We start from the raw sequence: 15,635 nt of genomic DNA on the forward strand, positions 1-15,635 counted from the left end.
GAATGAGGAGTTAAGGGCGGTTGTCTCTTCCATACTTTTTTTTTTTTTAATTAGTTTTTAATTGTGACACGGCCTGGCTTTGCTGTACGCTCTTGAAGGTCTTCCCATTTGCTGTCTTTGGCATTTCTGCCTTAGGTTGCTGACCACTGGTTTTGTCCTGTCTCGAATTCTAAAAACACAAGAAGAATCCACTGTTGAAATAGTGAACATAGTTCACTAAAAGTAACTGAGCAAAGAGAAGATACTATGACAATAGAAGCTATGTTAGTCTGACTAAGAAAGAAAAGCATACCCTGCTTTTTTCAATCCCCTGTGAACACAGCAGATTGTTGCAAAGCAGCAGGCATTTTCAAATACACATACCAAGGAGAATTTGCAGAGATACCTGAGGGGTTGGAGAGGACAGTAAAGAACTGTTGAGAACTTTCGGTACCTCAGTGGTCAGTGCATTAACTGTTTGGAAGATACTACACAGTTTGCTAGACTCAAATAGGGCTGTCATTAGTATTGTTACAGGTAGTGAGGACAGCATCTTAATGAAAGCAAAGGGGGAAGCTTAAAAAATTTCTGTTATTCCTGCTTTATACCTTTCTCTCTTTGTAATTAGAAGTTCTTTGTGGCTGTTTGCCTAACTATAACTTATTTTCTGTTAGATTTTCTTTAATTAAATTGAACAAAATTTTTGCTTGCAGTGTGTGGTGATATTCATGGCCAGTTCTTTGATCTTATGAAGCTGTTTGAAGTGGGAGGATCACCTGCTAACACAAGATACCTCTTCCTCGGTGACTATGTAGACAGAGGTTATTTTAGTATAGAGGTAACTGAATATATTAATGTTTTGTCCTAAATTTTTCTGCAAGCAGACTTTCATGGAGGTTTTTAAATGAGGTTTTAGGTCTTCTTGAACATGTAAATGTTTTCTTCCTTGCTGTGCTTTCTCCTAGACAAAGGCCTATTTACCAAAGGATATTGACCAACAGTTTGGACTGTCCCATTGAAATCACCAGGGTTAATAATTTTTCCTCTTATTTATTTATTTAGATTTTTAAAAGTTGAATTTTATAGTATTATTATGCATAATCCTGTGTCTCTAACAATATGCAGGAAGATGTGCTTGTATGTTTTTAGGGAACGGGTGAGTCATGACTGCAAGATCTTTCAATGTATTATAGCTGTTTATCTGTATAAAATAGATTCGTATGTACATAATAGATTCATTTATGTACATAATACTTTTTTAATAATTACTAGTACTTCACTAAAATTTACTAAAATTTTGAGGGCAATTCCCTAAGGATTACCTATGTTTCTGCTGTTAATTTTTCAGGTATTTTGAATTAAAATTATTGTGATTTTCATCATGTTTATTAAATATGCCACATTCTGGAAATACTCACTTATTCATGTAAATTAGTTTTAGAACTGTGATTTTTAAGTTAACTGTTCTTCTGGAGCTAGCTTTGGAAGTGCCTCAGCTTGGGATCTCGTCATAGATAAAAATAGTAGAGTGGCATACCATTTGAAGTAGTAGTTTGCTATCATGATGTATGATACTTGATGTCTGGTTTTTATAATGGCACATTAAGCAGTACTTGATTTTTAAGCTGTTAATATTCTTATTCATTGTTTCTTAGTAATAATTTAAAAAGTTCTTATAAATTAGTGTATTTTACTGGATATCTTTGTTTTTCAACAGTGTGTGTTGTACTTATGGGTCCTGAAAATTCTCTATCCAAGCACATTATTTCTTTTGAGAGGCAACCATGAATGCAGACACCTAACAGAGTATTTTACCTTTAAGCAAGAATGTAAGTATTGCCTAAGAATGTAAAATTAGCTTACATCCAACCTGCTGATCTATGGTCCCTCATTTTGCTTGAGATGTTTGTTAGTTTAATGAAGTTCTTACAAACATTTGTGGGGGGCCCACTGAGATGTGTAGAATTGCTTGCAGGTAAGTGTGACATTGGAGTGCAAGTTATGTAGAAGACTGCTGTCTGTAAAGATACATTTCAGAGTAAATTTTGATCTGTCAATCCTCATTTTAAAACCCTGGAGAGATGAAAGGTTTTTTTCTGTCTTGGCTATAATCGAGAGTGCAGAGTAACTTGCTGAGCAGCATTGTGAAGCTAGCAAGAAAACCTTGCTGCTGAGTAGTTTTTCCATTTGGGGAACTGATTTCAACTATACAAGTAAGATAACTCTTTTGGTGATGTAAGCTGCTCCTCCATTTGGAGGTTTGTGTAGGTATTGATCCAGTGATAAATGGATCATTTGCCCTGGTAAAATGATGTAATCTATAAGTAGTTCTTAGTTTTTCACTGCAAATGAAAAATCACAAACTTCTCAATAGTATTTTCCACTGAAGTCTGCTGTATAATTGTATAATGCAAAATAATTGTTATTTTTTTAAAAAGAAAAATAGTTTCTCCACACAAGATAAGAGAAGAAGAAATGAAAAATGTTTATAGTTCTGGAAGAGAATATGTACCATAAGTGTGCTACTTGTTGTGGTGTTTGGAAGTGCTAATTTAAACCCAAAAATATTCATTGCTTTGGTGGGTTTTTTTAAGCATTATTTTTGGGATTTGGTCTTAAAATTATGATCCACTAAATTACTTCTCCCATCTAATATAATTTTCTTAATGTTTTATATTTTCTTCCCTGCAGGTAAAATAAAGTACTCAGAAAGGGTCTATGATGCTTGTATGGAAGCTTTTGATTGTCTCCCTCTTGCTGCTCTTCTAAATCAACAGTTCCTTTGTGTTCATGGTGGACTTTCACCTGAAATTAATACACTAGATGACATTAGGAGAGTGAGTATTTTGTGTATTTGAAAACAAATGGAAATGCAGATATACATATGCTGCTATGCAAAGTCATGTTTGTGAAATTGTGTATATTGTTTTCTGTTCTTGTCTCTTTTGGAAGTGTAAATCAGAAACTGAAATGTAGGCTAAGCAGTATCATAATTAAAAACTGTAGGATTATCTAGTGTATTTTCCATGAGTGGATCTTACTGGGACAGATGGGACTGTTACAAAACATACATTAAAAAAAACCCCTCAAAAACTGCACGTGGTTTCCTGTGACAGGTAGTGTGTGTACAGTGCTACATAGCCAATTGATGTAGTGCTTTGTATATCTTTCTCGATAAGAGCTAGTGTTTTCAGGACAAAACTTAAGGAAGTTTTGTAGTCTTACAATTTTTGGTATATCAGACATGATATTTCAGTTATTCTTACATTTCTTTGAAAACTAGCATCTTGTTTTTTTCACTCTATTGACCATGTGGATTTTGGTTTCAAAAGAGTTTGAAATTGCAGCATTTAGTGGAAATTCAGATTGCTATTTAACATGGCAAATATGGTAAGCATTTGAGTAGCAGCTGTGTAGTGCTTCTCTCTGTGATTAAGTGTTCTGAGTATATCAGTAAGAAAAGTGAAAACAAGTTTTAAAGTTAAGCAATGGAAACACTAACTAGTGGTGTACAATTCAAAGGGAAGAAGATGCATAAGGTATCTGCCAGTTCCTAATACCTTGATTTCAGCTTATATGGACTGTTTATGTCAGATGAAGATTGTAACAGATGGGAATTTTCAAAACTTAAGTGCTTTTCTTTTGCATACTCTTTTTGACTTAGTTAACTTAGCAAACATCTTGACTGCTGCATTTGGAAATCAAAGCCATTCCTTTTGTGATTAGTAACAACTAAAGTGTAGTTGATTTCTGCTTAAAAGATAAATGGGTGCTTCTAAGAATGCTTTGGTAAGGATGGAAGAAAAAAGTTGTTTATCCACATATGGAGGAAGGTATGCAGGGGCCTATTTAAAAAAAAATTCTAAATATCAAAGAGAAGGAGAAAGAATGTCCCTAATTGGGTTTTAGTATATAAATATTGATGGCCCATTTTGCCTGGTATCTTAATTTATTGTATTTCTCATTTTCTTAGCATTTTCTCTTTTACTTGTGCTCCTTTTTCTTTTTTTTTTTTTTACCTCTCCCTCTCCTCAGATTTATAGGCTGCTGTCCAGTTGCATTTCATTTCTGAATTCAACAGATTTTTATTTTTTTTTACTAACTGGACCATTTCAGAGGCTGGAATGTCAGATTATTTCACTTACAGATATTACACTGCCAAGCAGAATGATGTAAGAGGAGAATAAAATGGTAGAAATAGAGAGGAAGCATATTTGCAAGCTCATTGGTGTAAGTGGGAAAATGTGCTGAGGCATTTTGCATTTTTGGAGCAAATACTAAGTTGTACAGAGGTCTATATGCATCGTGCAGAGAGAAGTAAGCAAAGCGAGTAAATGGTGCCATTCTGATGAGACTTTAACACTTCTCAAGTTACAGATTAAAAGAATCATGGTGAAAACTTTCTGGAACATAGTGTAAAGGAAACATAGTCTGGAAAACCACTTTGGAAAAACGCTGTCATAATAGGATTGTGATTAATTTTTCTTTTAGTCTCAATCTTGCAGCTGATCAGATGTCAAAATGTCAAGTAAATTTAATGAAAAGGTAGTTCTGTCATCTTGGCCTGTACTTTCATATGTGTTCTGTAATGCTCAGGACTACATTGGGATGAAATACAAGCTTGTATGTTTGTATACATATATATGTATGAAAATCTGCGTTGTATATTGCTTCTGATGAAAATTACATTTATAAATGCAAGGCAATGTTATTAGAACTGTTTTTTGGACCTTTTTTGTTTTTTGAAGAATCATCTGGTAGCTTGTAAGAGACACTGTTAATCGGTTGGCAGCAGCTTCAATAGCTGCATGAGAGCATGGCATGCACTGTAATTGTAAATGTGTATAAATGGGTGATGTGAAATGATCTTTTTATATGTAGGACAATATCATATACTTGTGGTACAAATGCATATGAAGTGACTTCTGTAAACAGTTGAGACGACTGTATAATATTATAAGCCTTCTGGTTTATTAGCTGATATTCTTATTAAGGAGAATTCTTCTCTGTAACATGCGTTTGCATAATCATCCAGTACAAAGAAAGAGAAGGGAAATCACAGCTCTTAAGCAGTGTTACTAAGAAAACCTAAGAAAAAAAGAAAAATTCTCTGCAGATGCAGTTTCTTCTGGATTAAGTGTTTTGTCGGTATTATTGACACTCAGGAAGATGATTAAACTGCATAAATGAAAATACTGTCTTTACTGGCATAACAGTAGTGGACAGCTATCATAGTAGCTATGACAGTGAAGCCTAACCAGAACGATTGCTGCAAGTGCTTCTTATTTCTGGGAAAATGGAAGTTTGTGAAACTTGCCATAATCTGATTTCTATTCTCTGAACTTCATTTACACAAATGTCCTGATTGTGTTGGTATACAGTGTCCCTTTCAGACACATGTCCATCAACTCAGAGATGCTGTTCATTTGATTTCTACTGCACTGCCAAGACTTCAACTGAAACAAAATTTCAGGATTTTAAGACTAGTGATTTATAAGGAGGGAAGTATTGAGAAAAGATTATGAGGACTCTTAATTCAAAGAAGAGTGACAGATAATTTTCTTCCTCATTTGCAACAGATGGTCTTTCATTTGTTTAGATCTTGGTCATGCTGAGTCTTGATCAGCAACGTGCCTGGAAATACACAAGGGTGCTAGTGGGAATATGTCTTGATAATACCTTGCTTCCTTTCTGTGGTCTGCTGAAATTTCCTTTTCTTTAGTATTATACAAGATGACTGGCACTCTTTACTGGCCTTCACATTGTTTTTAGGGCTTTTCTGTGTGATAGTTCTCAGGAACTATTTGCTTTTTTAACACCAGGTGTACTGATTGTTATTCTTGAATAAAATTTACTTTCTCTGTTACCTTAATCATATTTAGAAAAATGTTAAGCTGATTTGTATTGAGATCCTGTTTTGACATAGTTGCAACATACTCAGAAATAGTTAAAGTAACAAGTGTTTTGAATTAATTCATGTCCTTTGTTAACTTTCTTGCTGTCCTGATGTAGAGAAACCCTTAAGTTGTTTATTCTGATTTGATACATGCAGTCTGAGTTGAGTAGCTAACAGTGACATTTCCTTAAATGTTGAAATGTCTTGAGAAAGATGCCAGTTGTTAGACTATCTAGTGAAGGATAAACTGATTTGGTGTGTAAGTATATACTTTTTTTTTTACAAACTGACCTCCTTACTTGAAGAAATTGCTACGTTGTTGTTCCAATGCTAAGAGACAGTAACTTGAGAGAAAGGTGTGTTGCTTGTAGGAGGCAAAACCTTTAGTCAAATGGATAGAGACATTAAAAATAAAAGGAAAAAGGAAAATCCTTGAATAATAACTCCAGAAAATGCTTAGAAATGCTTTCTAGACTTTCAGCCTTCTGTATTGCAAGAGACATCAGTCACCAAACAGTTTAATCTTCTTGTGTGAGTGCTTCTGTTAGCTTCTGGACCCAAATTTATTGCTGGAGGTTTAGAAACTTGATGGTTTAATCTACAGAAATTCAGGTGCTTGCAGAAGTTGATGGACTGACTTCTTCAATCTGGAAGAAATATTCCATACCGGGTTTATCATCCAGTGTGGGAAATGTTAAACCACTAGAATTTTTAATACTGAATAAATTCCAACAAGAACTTCAGTTAATACCTGCCTTGCCATTATCTGGCAGGAATTTATAAAGATCTGGACCTCTCCACTTATGTTACAGGTGGCAGCCTCAGGAGCTCTGATTTTCCAGGGCATGAGAGAGCTTGACACTACTGCTGGTTCCATATTTGAATGGATTCCTATGGACCGTTAGACTCAAATTCACCAGGTGCTCACCAAACCTCCCTTCGAACCTGTCATGAAGAGTTAAGTGTTCTCTAGTACCATCAAAGTCATCTTCTTTGGTATGGGAGGTAAAGTGAGAGAAATGCAGCGTCCATCAAAGAATTGTCCCTACATTTCTTGGATAAAATCATCTTGTGAACAAACTCCAGCTACATAAAAGATCAAATAAACTTTATATTGAATCTGGGATATCTAATTTAATTTCTGGGACATCAGAGATTGATTGAGTGTTACTTAAGCAGGGTATTTTATTTTTAAGTTAACAAATGTGCTGTTCTCCTTACTTCTCCTTTCACTGTGGTTACTAGGAAAGTTGCAGGCTGCTAAAGCAGGTGTTTCCAGGTGAAGATTTTTTAAAGCAACAGCTAGACAAAAGAGAACAAAGACATTTCCCAAAAGGCTTATGGGCCATTACACCAGGGCTGTAGTTGAGAAATAAAGCCTGTATGAAAGAAGTCTAAGATGGCTAAGCTGGTCACCTCTTCATTACATGTTAAATGGCCCGTTATGCAGATGGGTGTTTTAGGGGGTTTTTTGGTTGGCTTTTTTTGGATGATCTATTTAGTCTCTTCTAGTGAGTGCTAATAATTCATGCTTTTCTTTTATAATTCCTGTTTTCTGTACTGTGTCTCTTCTAATTCCTGGTGATGTCTCCATATTAGTATATGTGGCATGTGCATGAAAGAGGACCATTTTGTTCCTTGTCTGTAACTTGACCTTGTATTACACATATCTATCAGTCTGGAATTTATCTCCTTTCTTTTTACAACTAATGAATCTTACTGCTTTTAACAGGTTTGGTTCTTTTGGCATGCCTTTGCCTTATTTTATGAGGAGGAGAGGAAAAAATACACGGAAACTACTTCTCTTTTATATAGTTAGGATTTGTTCTAAAAATGCTTGGTATTGATGAATATGTAGTTTAGCACATTTATGAAACATAAAGATTTAATACTCAAAGAGTCTTTGTGCTGTTGCCTTTTCTCAAACAGTTAGATAGATTCAAAGAGCCTCCAGCATTTGGACCAATGTGTGACTTGTTGTGGTCAGATCCTTCAGAAGATTTTGGAAATGAAAATTCACAAGAACATTTCAGTCACAATACAGTCAGAGGATGCTCATACTTTTATAGGTGAGAGTATGCTGTGATCTATATGACATTTTAATGCTGACCCTTGCTGCATACTTTAAGATAATTTCTTTTACTCATAGTTATTTTCATTTCACAGCTATCCGGCAGTTTGTGAATTTTTGCAAAATAATAATTTGTTGTCAATCATTAGAGCACATGAAGCACAAGATGCAGGGTAAGTAATTTGTGTCCTTCAAGAAATATTTGCAGTGTAAAATAATTAATTGCTTATTGCTATAAGATGTAAAATAATCTGTTTGGTTTTGCAGTTATAGAATGTACAGGAAAAGTCAAACTACAGGGTTCCCATCATTAATAACAATTTTTTCAGCACCTAATTACCTGGATGTCTACAATAATAAAGGTAAGAACTTGCTATTAATAAGTATGTAATAATAAAGTAAAAATGACTCGCTAGATAAGTCATCTAATATCAACAATTTTTTTGGTAGGTAAGGAATTAAAGGACAAAAAAATCCATTAATAAAAGTTATGTTATGAAGAAGAGCATGTGACATAAATGACAATCTCCTGTAAGGGTACCTTGAAGTACAAGTGTGGGCAAATGTTTCCTTTGTAAAAATTGATGCTATTTAGTATTTGGGGATGTATCAGATGGTGTTTTCCTGTGAGGCAAGGCTTTCCTGTGCTGTGAGTTTTCACTCTTCAGGTGATCTTTGTGAACTAAGTAAGGAAAGGAGGAATCAGTTGTGATGGTGCAGGGCCATAATGCCTGCATAGGGGAAATTAAGAGCAAGCAAGTACTGATCTAAATACTGATCACCATTGGAAGTATTATTAGGGAGGTGTAATTAGTTTTTGTCCATCCTCTGCTTAAGATGAAAGTTACACAGGAAAAACATGTTTAATAGCTAGAGAAAGATTTACTAGTCAGAATTACAGAGAAGAGCTTAGCTGTGAGTTAATATTCTACATAGATGAGGATGAAGTTCAACAACAGAAATAATTAGAAATAAAGCCTGCTGAAAGTGAAGTATGACATGAAAGTGTCACATTTCAAATATGTAATGAATGAATGATCTCCCAATGTTCAAATAGTGTTCCTTTGACACAGAGATCTCTTTTCTGTGAGATATATTGCTTTTTCTCCCACCCACCTCCAAAGAACCCCTGTCCAACCCATACCACTTAGGGAGGGTGATTAATTTTGTAGAAGAAAAGATGGACTGTTGTTACTTGCAATGATTGTAAAGTAAAGGAGAAATAAATATATCTTCAACTGCCTTTTTACATTTTTTCACCATATCTGTGGACATTGCATTGTAAGAATCCTTTTTCACACTAGCTCTTCCCAGTGTAATGCAAGCAGAAGTATGGCAAAATGCAAACACCACTTATTTAGCTTTAGAATGCTTCTGGTTTTGTTTTGCTTCTCCATGCTTCTCCTTGTCCCTGATCTTCTAGATTTTTGTGGTTTTACTCCAGGCTTAGAATGTGGGAAGACACAAAAGAGAAAGAAAACCTGAATCTGGATATACTGCTGTTCTGAGTTAGGATTTTGTTAAGGCTGCTGAACTTAACAGCTTTTCAGGACCTTTTAAAATCTCTGTTCATTATAGACTCTACAAGAGGATAGTACAGCACCATACTGACATGGTACAGTACCTTAAACTGCAGCATATTAAATAAAAATCAAATTTCTAAATTTCTCAATTAGAAACCTGTCCTGTAAATACTGTGAAGGAAAGTGAATGGAGTATCTAGGATTTTTTTGACTATGGTATAAAATAGAGGTAAAAAACTCCTGTGAATTTACATTTGTGGTACTTGCAAGTTTTAAACATTCTTTTTAAAGGATCTGTATTTTATTTTAGCCGCTGTATTAAAATATGAAAACAACGTGATGAATATTCGTCAATTCAATTGTTCTCCTCATCCTTACTGGCTACCAAATTTTATGGATGTTTTCACATGGTCTTTGCCATTTGTTGGAGAAAAAGGTAGGCAAAAGTTACATTTCAGTTAATAACTTTGCTATTTCTCCCAGGTGGATGTTGGGAAGTTGTTTTTTTATTATTATTATTAAATATATTTACCAGTGTGAGATTAATTGCATAATTTTTGTGAAAACTGATATCTGTATTTCTCTTTATCAGGTAGAAGATTTGGTGAAGTTGTTAAAAGTTATTTGGAAGGGGGTACTTTTGCATGTGAAAATGTAATTTCTGAGGAAAGATAGACTGAAATACGACAATTTCTACAAGTTTCGGTTGTCTTGTTCACTTCAGTAAAAATAGTTAAAACTGCATCTAAAAAAGCAGAGTTGTTAAGAGGAATTTTAATTTCCATCAAGGGAGTATATCTGCATTGCTACATAGTACCATTGGACTGCATTTGAAGTCAATACAAAAATTGTTCATACTTACAAAACGCTAGGTTATATACATTATTAATCTTGTATAGTCTGTTGAGGTGTTCATGTAAAATTTTAACTTTTCTATATCGTTATAACAGATTGACCTTCTTTAAAGATAATTTTTTTTCAGTTGTGGGTGGTTGGGGGGTTTTTTTGGCCCTGTAGAGTTGATAACTCTGAGTCTAGGACACTGGGCATCTGGGTAGTCTTCAGTTAAAAAGCAATGAGGTTAGAGGCTATTTGGGTCTGTTTAAAATCCTTCCATGACAGGAACTGCTCTTTTTATAAGAGAGACCTGCAAAGCCCTTTAAACTTTTGTGAAAAATATTCTTGAGACTATACAGTTACAGTCATATAAACCTAGGGTTCTAGATTTGTTTATATTTTAGTGAGCAGTTAAACACAGATAATTTCAACACTTTTTAGTGTGGTTAGCCCACTCAACAATTTTGTCACTTTTTAGCTGAGAGACCTGACATTTAAAAGGAGATTTTGTTCTTAGCTCTCTTAACCAGCAATGCAGTAGGTAACATTTTCAGGGGCCTTTGTTATGATGGTGTCATGAGAGACCCAGGTGCTTTTAAGCAAGTTGCTCAGTGACTCACTGTATGCTTTTAAGACTGCTGGAATCACAACCTCTGTAGTTTGTCTTGCCTTTGAACAAATGCATGCTTCCACTTTTGATGAAGGATATATTGTCAAAATTTTCTAGTCTATGTTGAACAGATGAAAATCAGAGTAACTTGTTAATTTTTTGTTTGTTGGGTTTTTTCATTAGAGAGTAACTCTTTCTGCAGACTGGAGAAGAATATCATAGCAGATAACACAGGGCTTGTATAAATTAGTCAGGCCTGCATAAAAGTAGACAGCAATTTACAGGGTTTTTAATCATCTGACTGAGCTTCTGGAGTAGGTTTCTGAACATTGGGGGGACAAGAAGTTGACTGTTTTAAGAAAGAATCTGATACATGTGGGAGAGATTTGAGTGGCAGAATAGGGAGATTCCTGGAGAAAGGAAATGTAAGCTTTTTTGAGACAAGTTTGTGTAGTGACTATGTTAATATTTTTAAAGGGGGTTTGAAAAGACAGGTAGTTTGCACCATGTTTATAGAATAATATTTTTTTGCTTCAGTGCCTGTGCTGCATATTTGCAGGTGCCAGAAATAGAATAGTTTTATCATGTTAAACCAAAATTTGAGCTGTCAGAATGTTTTCATACTGAAGTAAATTTTTGCATAAAATACAGTTCATATACTTATCCTAATATAAAAATACTAATACACAAGAAGAGAATTCTTACCTAAAAATGCATGAGGTAGGAGAGAAAGCTCTGCTGTGGTCTTTGATGGGTATTACAATTTTTACATGCTAATTCTTCTGAGCTTTTTAAGTTCTGTGACAGCTCACATCAAGAACATAATGGTTTGTTTGAAAACAGATTACTGAGCAATGGCTCTGATGTTGGATGTTCATTCACTATAGTTGCTGGTGATTAGTTATATCTTGTGTGCATGAAAATACTAGAAATCCTACAGGGAATGAATTAAGATTTATTTTTTCCTATACAGTAACAGAAATGTTGGTGAATGTTTTGAGCATTTGTTCTGATGATGAACTGATGACAGAGGGAGAAGATCAATTTGACGGTAGGGGTTACTTTAAGATATATAAGTATTTTTAATGGTAATTAATTTACCTGGAATTTGAAGAAAATTGCCTTTAGATTTTTCTTTAGATAATGACACTTAGGGAGGGAAGAGAAGGGGATCGTGTTCTTACGTTTGTGATCAAGAAGCAGTAATGGTATCTTTTGCAAATACTCATATCTGATTTCTATTTAAAACTGAAACTTTTTGTGGAAAATTCCCAATTTCTTGGTACTTTAGATTTGGAACATACAAACTTACTTTGGTAATATTTAGAATAATTAGAAGATCTTAAATTTCTTAATGATTGCTCTTCAGCAAAGAGTCGATACAGGTGAAATTCAGCTATAATTGTTCTTATGAAAATGTGCTAAACATAAAGTATGAAAAACAAGTTTACGTCCTGGTGTTTGAGTCTAAAGCATGAAAGTCAGAAGGAGAATTTTTATATGTACATTGTATAATATGTATTCATATAATGAATTACAGCATCTTTCTGTCTTCTAAACTATGATACAGTAGATTGTTAAGCAGGTGTTTTTAGCCTGATGTTTATGAAGCATTATTGACATGAAGACTTTGTTTTGTTGGGTTTTTTTGGTAGTGTTTATTGTCACACCTAGACGTTTCTCAGACTTGCTTTGATTTATCCAGTAACAACTGATTTGGTGGATTTTTTGTTTATGGGGGAGGAGGAAGATTTCAGCTGCCTTTGAGGAACACTGAAGGATCATTTATAAGAATATTAGAGACATGACCCCATTCTTACTGTTGGATAACTATTGTGTTAAAATTCATTAGCAGAATAGTGTTCAGACACAGCTGTATGTTTTAGATTAGGTTGCATTGGTTATGAACCATTTGAACTTGCTGCCATTTAGGCTGTTGCCAGACATGAAAACTTAGAAATAGTCTCAAATGTGATCCTGCAAACAAGTAATTTATGTTTTCCAGTCAAGTAATACTACTAACTTGAGCATAAAGCAATTACACCCAGCATTTGCAGAATAGTGTTTGGTGTTATTCTGAGATGTTAGGATTTAGGCTGTCCAGCATAAGTGATCGGTCACTTGCATATGCTCTGTCTTTAGTACAATAGTTGCAGTTTCCTCATTTGATTTATTTTATTATTCTGTCTCATTTAACAATTTATTTGCTTGATGCATCTCTTAATGTCACCTAGGTACTGTCTGTGCTTTATCTTTCTATGTCAATGGATATTTTTTTAACTGTTGGCTTTCAAGCTTTTACTTCTTTCTTGTCAAACTTTAAAACATGCAACAATGCCACTACTTGTTCGATGAATGCATTTTTAAGTGTTGCAATTTTCCATTTTATTTTTTCACATTTCTTCTCCATTCTTGCTTTATTACCACTGCCAAGTTAAATATCTTTATTTTGTTTGTCTCACTCACCTTTTTCTCCATCGTTCACTTCCTTTTTTTCTGGACTCTCCATCTGAAGAGCGACTCATATATGGCAATAAAAAAGGTACAGACCAGACAGAGTAGGAATGTTTTGAAATATGACTTCATAAAATCTGGCAATACAAGTATTAATGCATAAAGTACCTTTCTGATGAGAGACATATGTAGCATTTTTTATTATTACAGTTTGATTAGATGTTTTTAAAGGCTTTTGTATTTTGTGATAAGAAGTCATATTCCAAGACATCTGTCTTTCTGTGCATGAATTTTTTTTCCTCCTTTCTTCCATTCCTTCTTTTTTAAAAAACATTTTCTTGTAGAATTTAATTCTTTTACCTATTTCTAAAATTTTATCTATGGTCCTGCATGTGTAGGGAGCATTCAGTTGTCTGTCTTCCTCTTTAATAATGTTATTGTGAGCTGTTTTGAGATTGTGCATGGAATGTGTTTATACAACAATGTTCCAAAACTTGGTTTGTATAGTACTTTCTGTTTCATTCAATTGAGATGTCAAAAAAGTATTTTTTGATTGTATGTGCAAGTTGAAGACAGTTGGATACAAAATATAAAAAGAAGCTTATTAACCTAAGTTTATGGTATATTTGTTTTATGGAAATTCCAGGTATAAATAATTCTGCGCAGAAAACTTTTTCAGACCATTACTTGGCTAATAGTTTTGCTCTCTAGAAATTCATCTGGTCCAGAGATTATTTCCAATACTTGAGAGTGCATTGGATCAAACAGATATTTCCAAAGATTATGTGAGTTCTTTGGAACACAATCATGGAATGGAATGGAATACAACAGAATAGAATAGAATCAAATCACTTAGGTCGGAAAATACCATTAAGATCAGGGAGTCCAACCTTTAGCCCTACTCCACCAAGTCTAGCACTAAGCCATATTCTGAAGTGCCACATCTAGATGACTTTTAATCACATCCAGGGATAGTGAGTCAGCCACCTCCCTGGGCAGCATGTTCCAATGTCTGACAACCTTTTTGGTGAAAAAGCTCTTCCTAACGTCTAGTCTAAACCTCCCCTGGCACAGCTTGAGGCCATTTCCTCTTGTTCTATCACCAGTTACTTGTGAAAAGAGACCAGCACCTACTTCTTTACAACATCCTTTCAGTTAGTTGTAGAGGGCAATGAGGTGTCCCCTCAGCCTCCTTTTCTTCAGACTAAATAGCCCCACTTCTCTCAGCTGCTCCTCATAAGACTTCTTCTCAAGGCCCTTCACCAGCTTCATTGCCCTTCTTTGGACATGCTCCAACACCTCAGTGTCCTTGTACTGAGGTGCCCAAAAGTGGACACAGTATTCAAGGTGTGCCCTCACCAAGGCCGAGTACAGAGGGACGATCACCTCCCTGGTCCTGCTTGCCACACTATTCCTAGTGCAGGCGAGGATGCCATTGGCCTTCTTGGCCACCTGGGCACACTGCTGGCTCATGTTCAGCCACCTATCAGTCAGAATCCCTGAGTCTCTTTCTGCTGGACAGCTTTACAGCCACTCTTCCCCAAGCCTGTAGCATTGCATGGGGTTGTTGTGGCCCAAGTGCAGGACCCAGCATTTGGCTTTGTTGAACTTCATACAATTGACCTTGGCCCATTAATCTAGTCTGTCCAAGTCCTTCTGTTAGAGCCTCCCTACCCTTGGGCAGAACAACACCCCCTCCCAGCTTGGTGTTATCTGCAAACTCACTGAGAGTGTGATGCATTCTGTCTCCTCATCAAGATCGTTGATAAAGATGTTAAAATGAAGTGGTCCCAACACAGAGCCCTGAGGAACCCCACTTGTGACCAGCCACTAGCTGGATTTAACTTCACTCTGGGCCTGGCTGTCCAGCAATAGTATGAGCAACACAGAATTTGTTTCTTGTGCAGACACTGGGAATGGAGAATGGGAGAATCCTTTGTCAGACCTCTTCTAATTGAAGGTGCAATCAAAACATTCTTCTGCAAGCAGATGCCACCTTACCATCTCATCTCTGAACTAACTGTGATTCAGTGGCCTCATTAGTGCAGTCCTGCAGCATGGAGTATTATGTTTGGCCTTTTGGTCTGGCTGTGGTAATGAAAGATCATGTTTGAAAAACCAAAACTACCCAAACCCAGCATTTCTCCTTTTAAGGGCCAGAGACCTTCCAGAGTTGAGACACAGGTATTAGCACTGCCTGAAATCTTTTCAGCCTGTGTGTTACAGCTCTACAGCAGTGTAGCTCTCAAATAGGTGGTGTATGTG

General features: G+C 35.4%; 1 protein-coding gene across 7 annotated transcripts in view; it reads left to right on the forward strand.

Moving 5' to 3' along the window:
• Positions 1–15,635, forward strand: part of PPP3CB (protein phosphatase 3, catalytic subunit, beta isozyme) — a 28,826-nt gene that overhangs the window by 1,603 nt on the left and 11,588 nt on the right. For 5 of the 7 annotated variants that reach the window (XM_010000776.1, XM_010000775.1, XM_010000772.1 and 2 more), the window contains exons 2-9: positions 693–817; positions 1,697–1,808; positions 2,671–2,816; positions 7,805–7,944; positions 8,042–8,119; positions 8,214–8,308; positions 9,780–9,905; positions 11,890–11,967. In XM_010000776.1, coding sequence (XP_009999078.1) covers positions 693–817; positions 1,697–1,808; positions 2,671–2,816; positions 7,805–7,944; positions 8,042–8,119; positions 8,214–8,308; positions 9,780–9,905; positions 11,890–11,967 — 900 coding nt within the window. Of the gene's footprint in view, positions 1–692; positions 818–1,663; positions 1,809–2,670; positions 2,817–7,804; positions 7,945–8,041; positions 8,120–8,213; positions 8,309–9,779; positions 9,906–11,889; positions 11,968–15,635 lie in introns of all 7 variants that reach the window. The other 2 variants (XM_010000777.1, XM_010000778.1) reach the window with 2 other exon arrangements.

The sequence above is a fragment of the Chaetura pelagica genome, unplaced genomic scaffold (genome assembly GCF_000747805.2).
Source record: "Chaetura pelagica isolate M959 unplaced genomic scaffold, ChaPel_1.0 scaffold166, whole genome shotgun sequence".
Taxonomy (NCBI): domain Eukaryota; kingdom Metazoa; phylum Chordata; class Aves; order Apodiformes; family Apodidae; genus Chaetura; species Chaetura pelagica.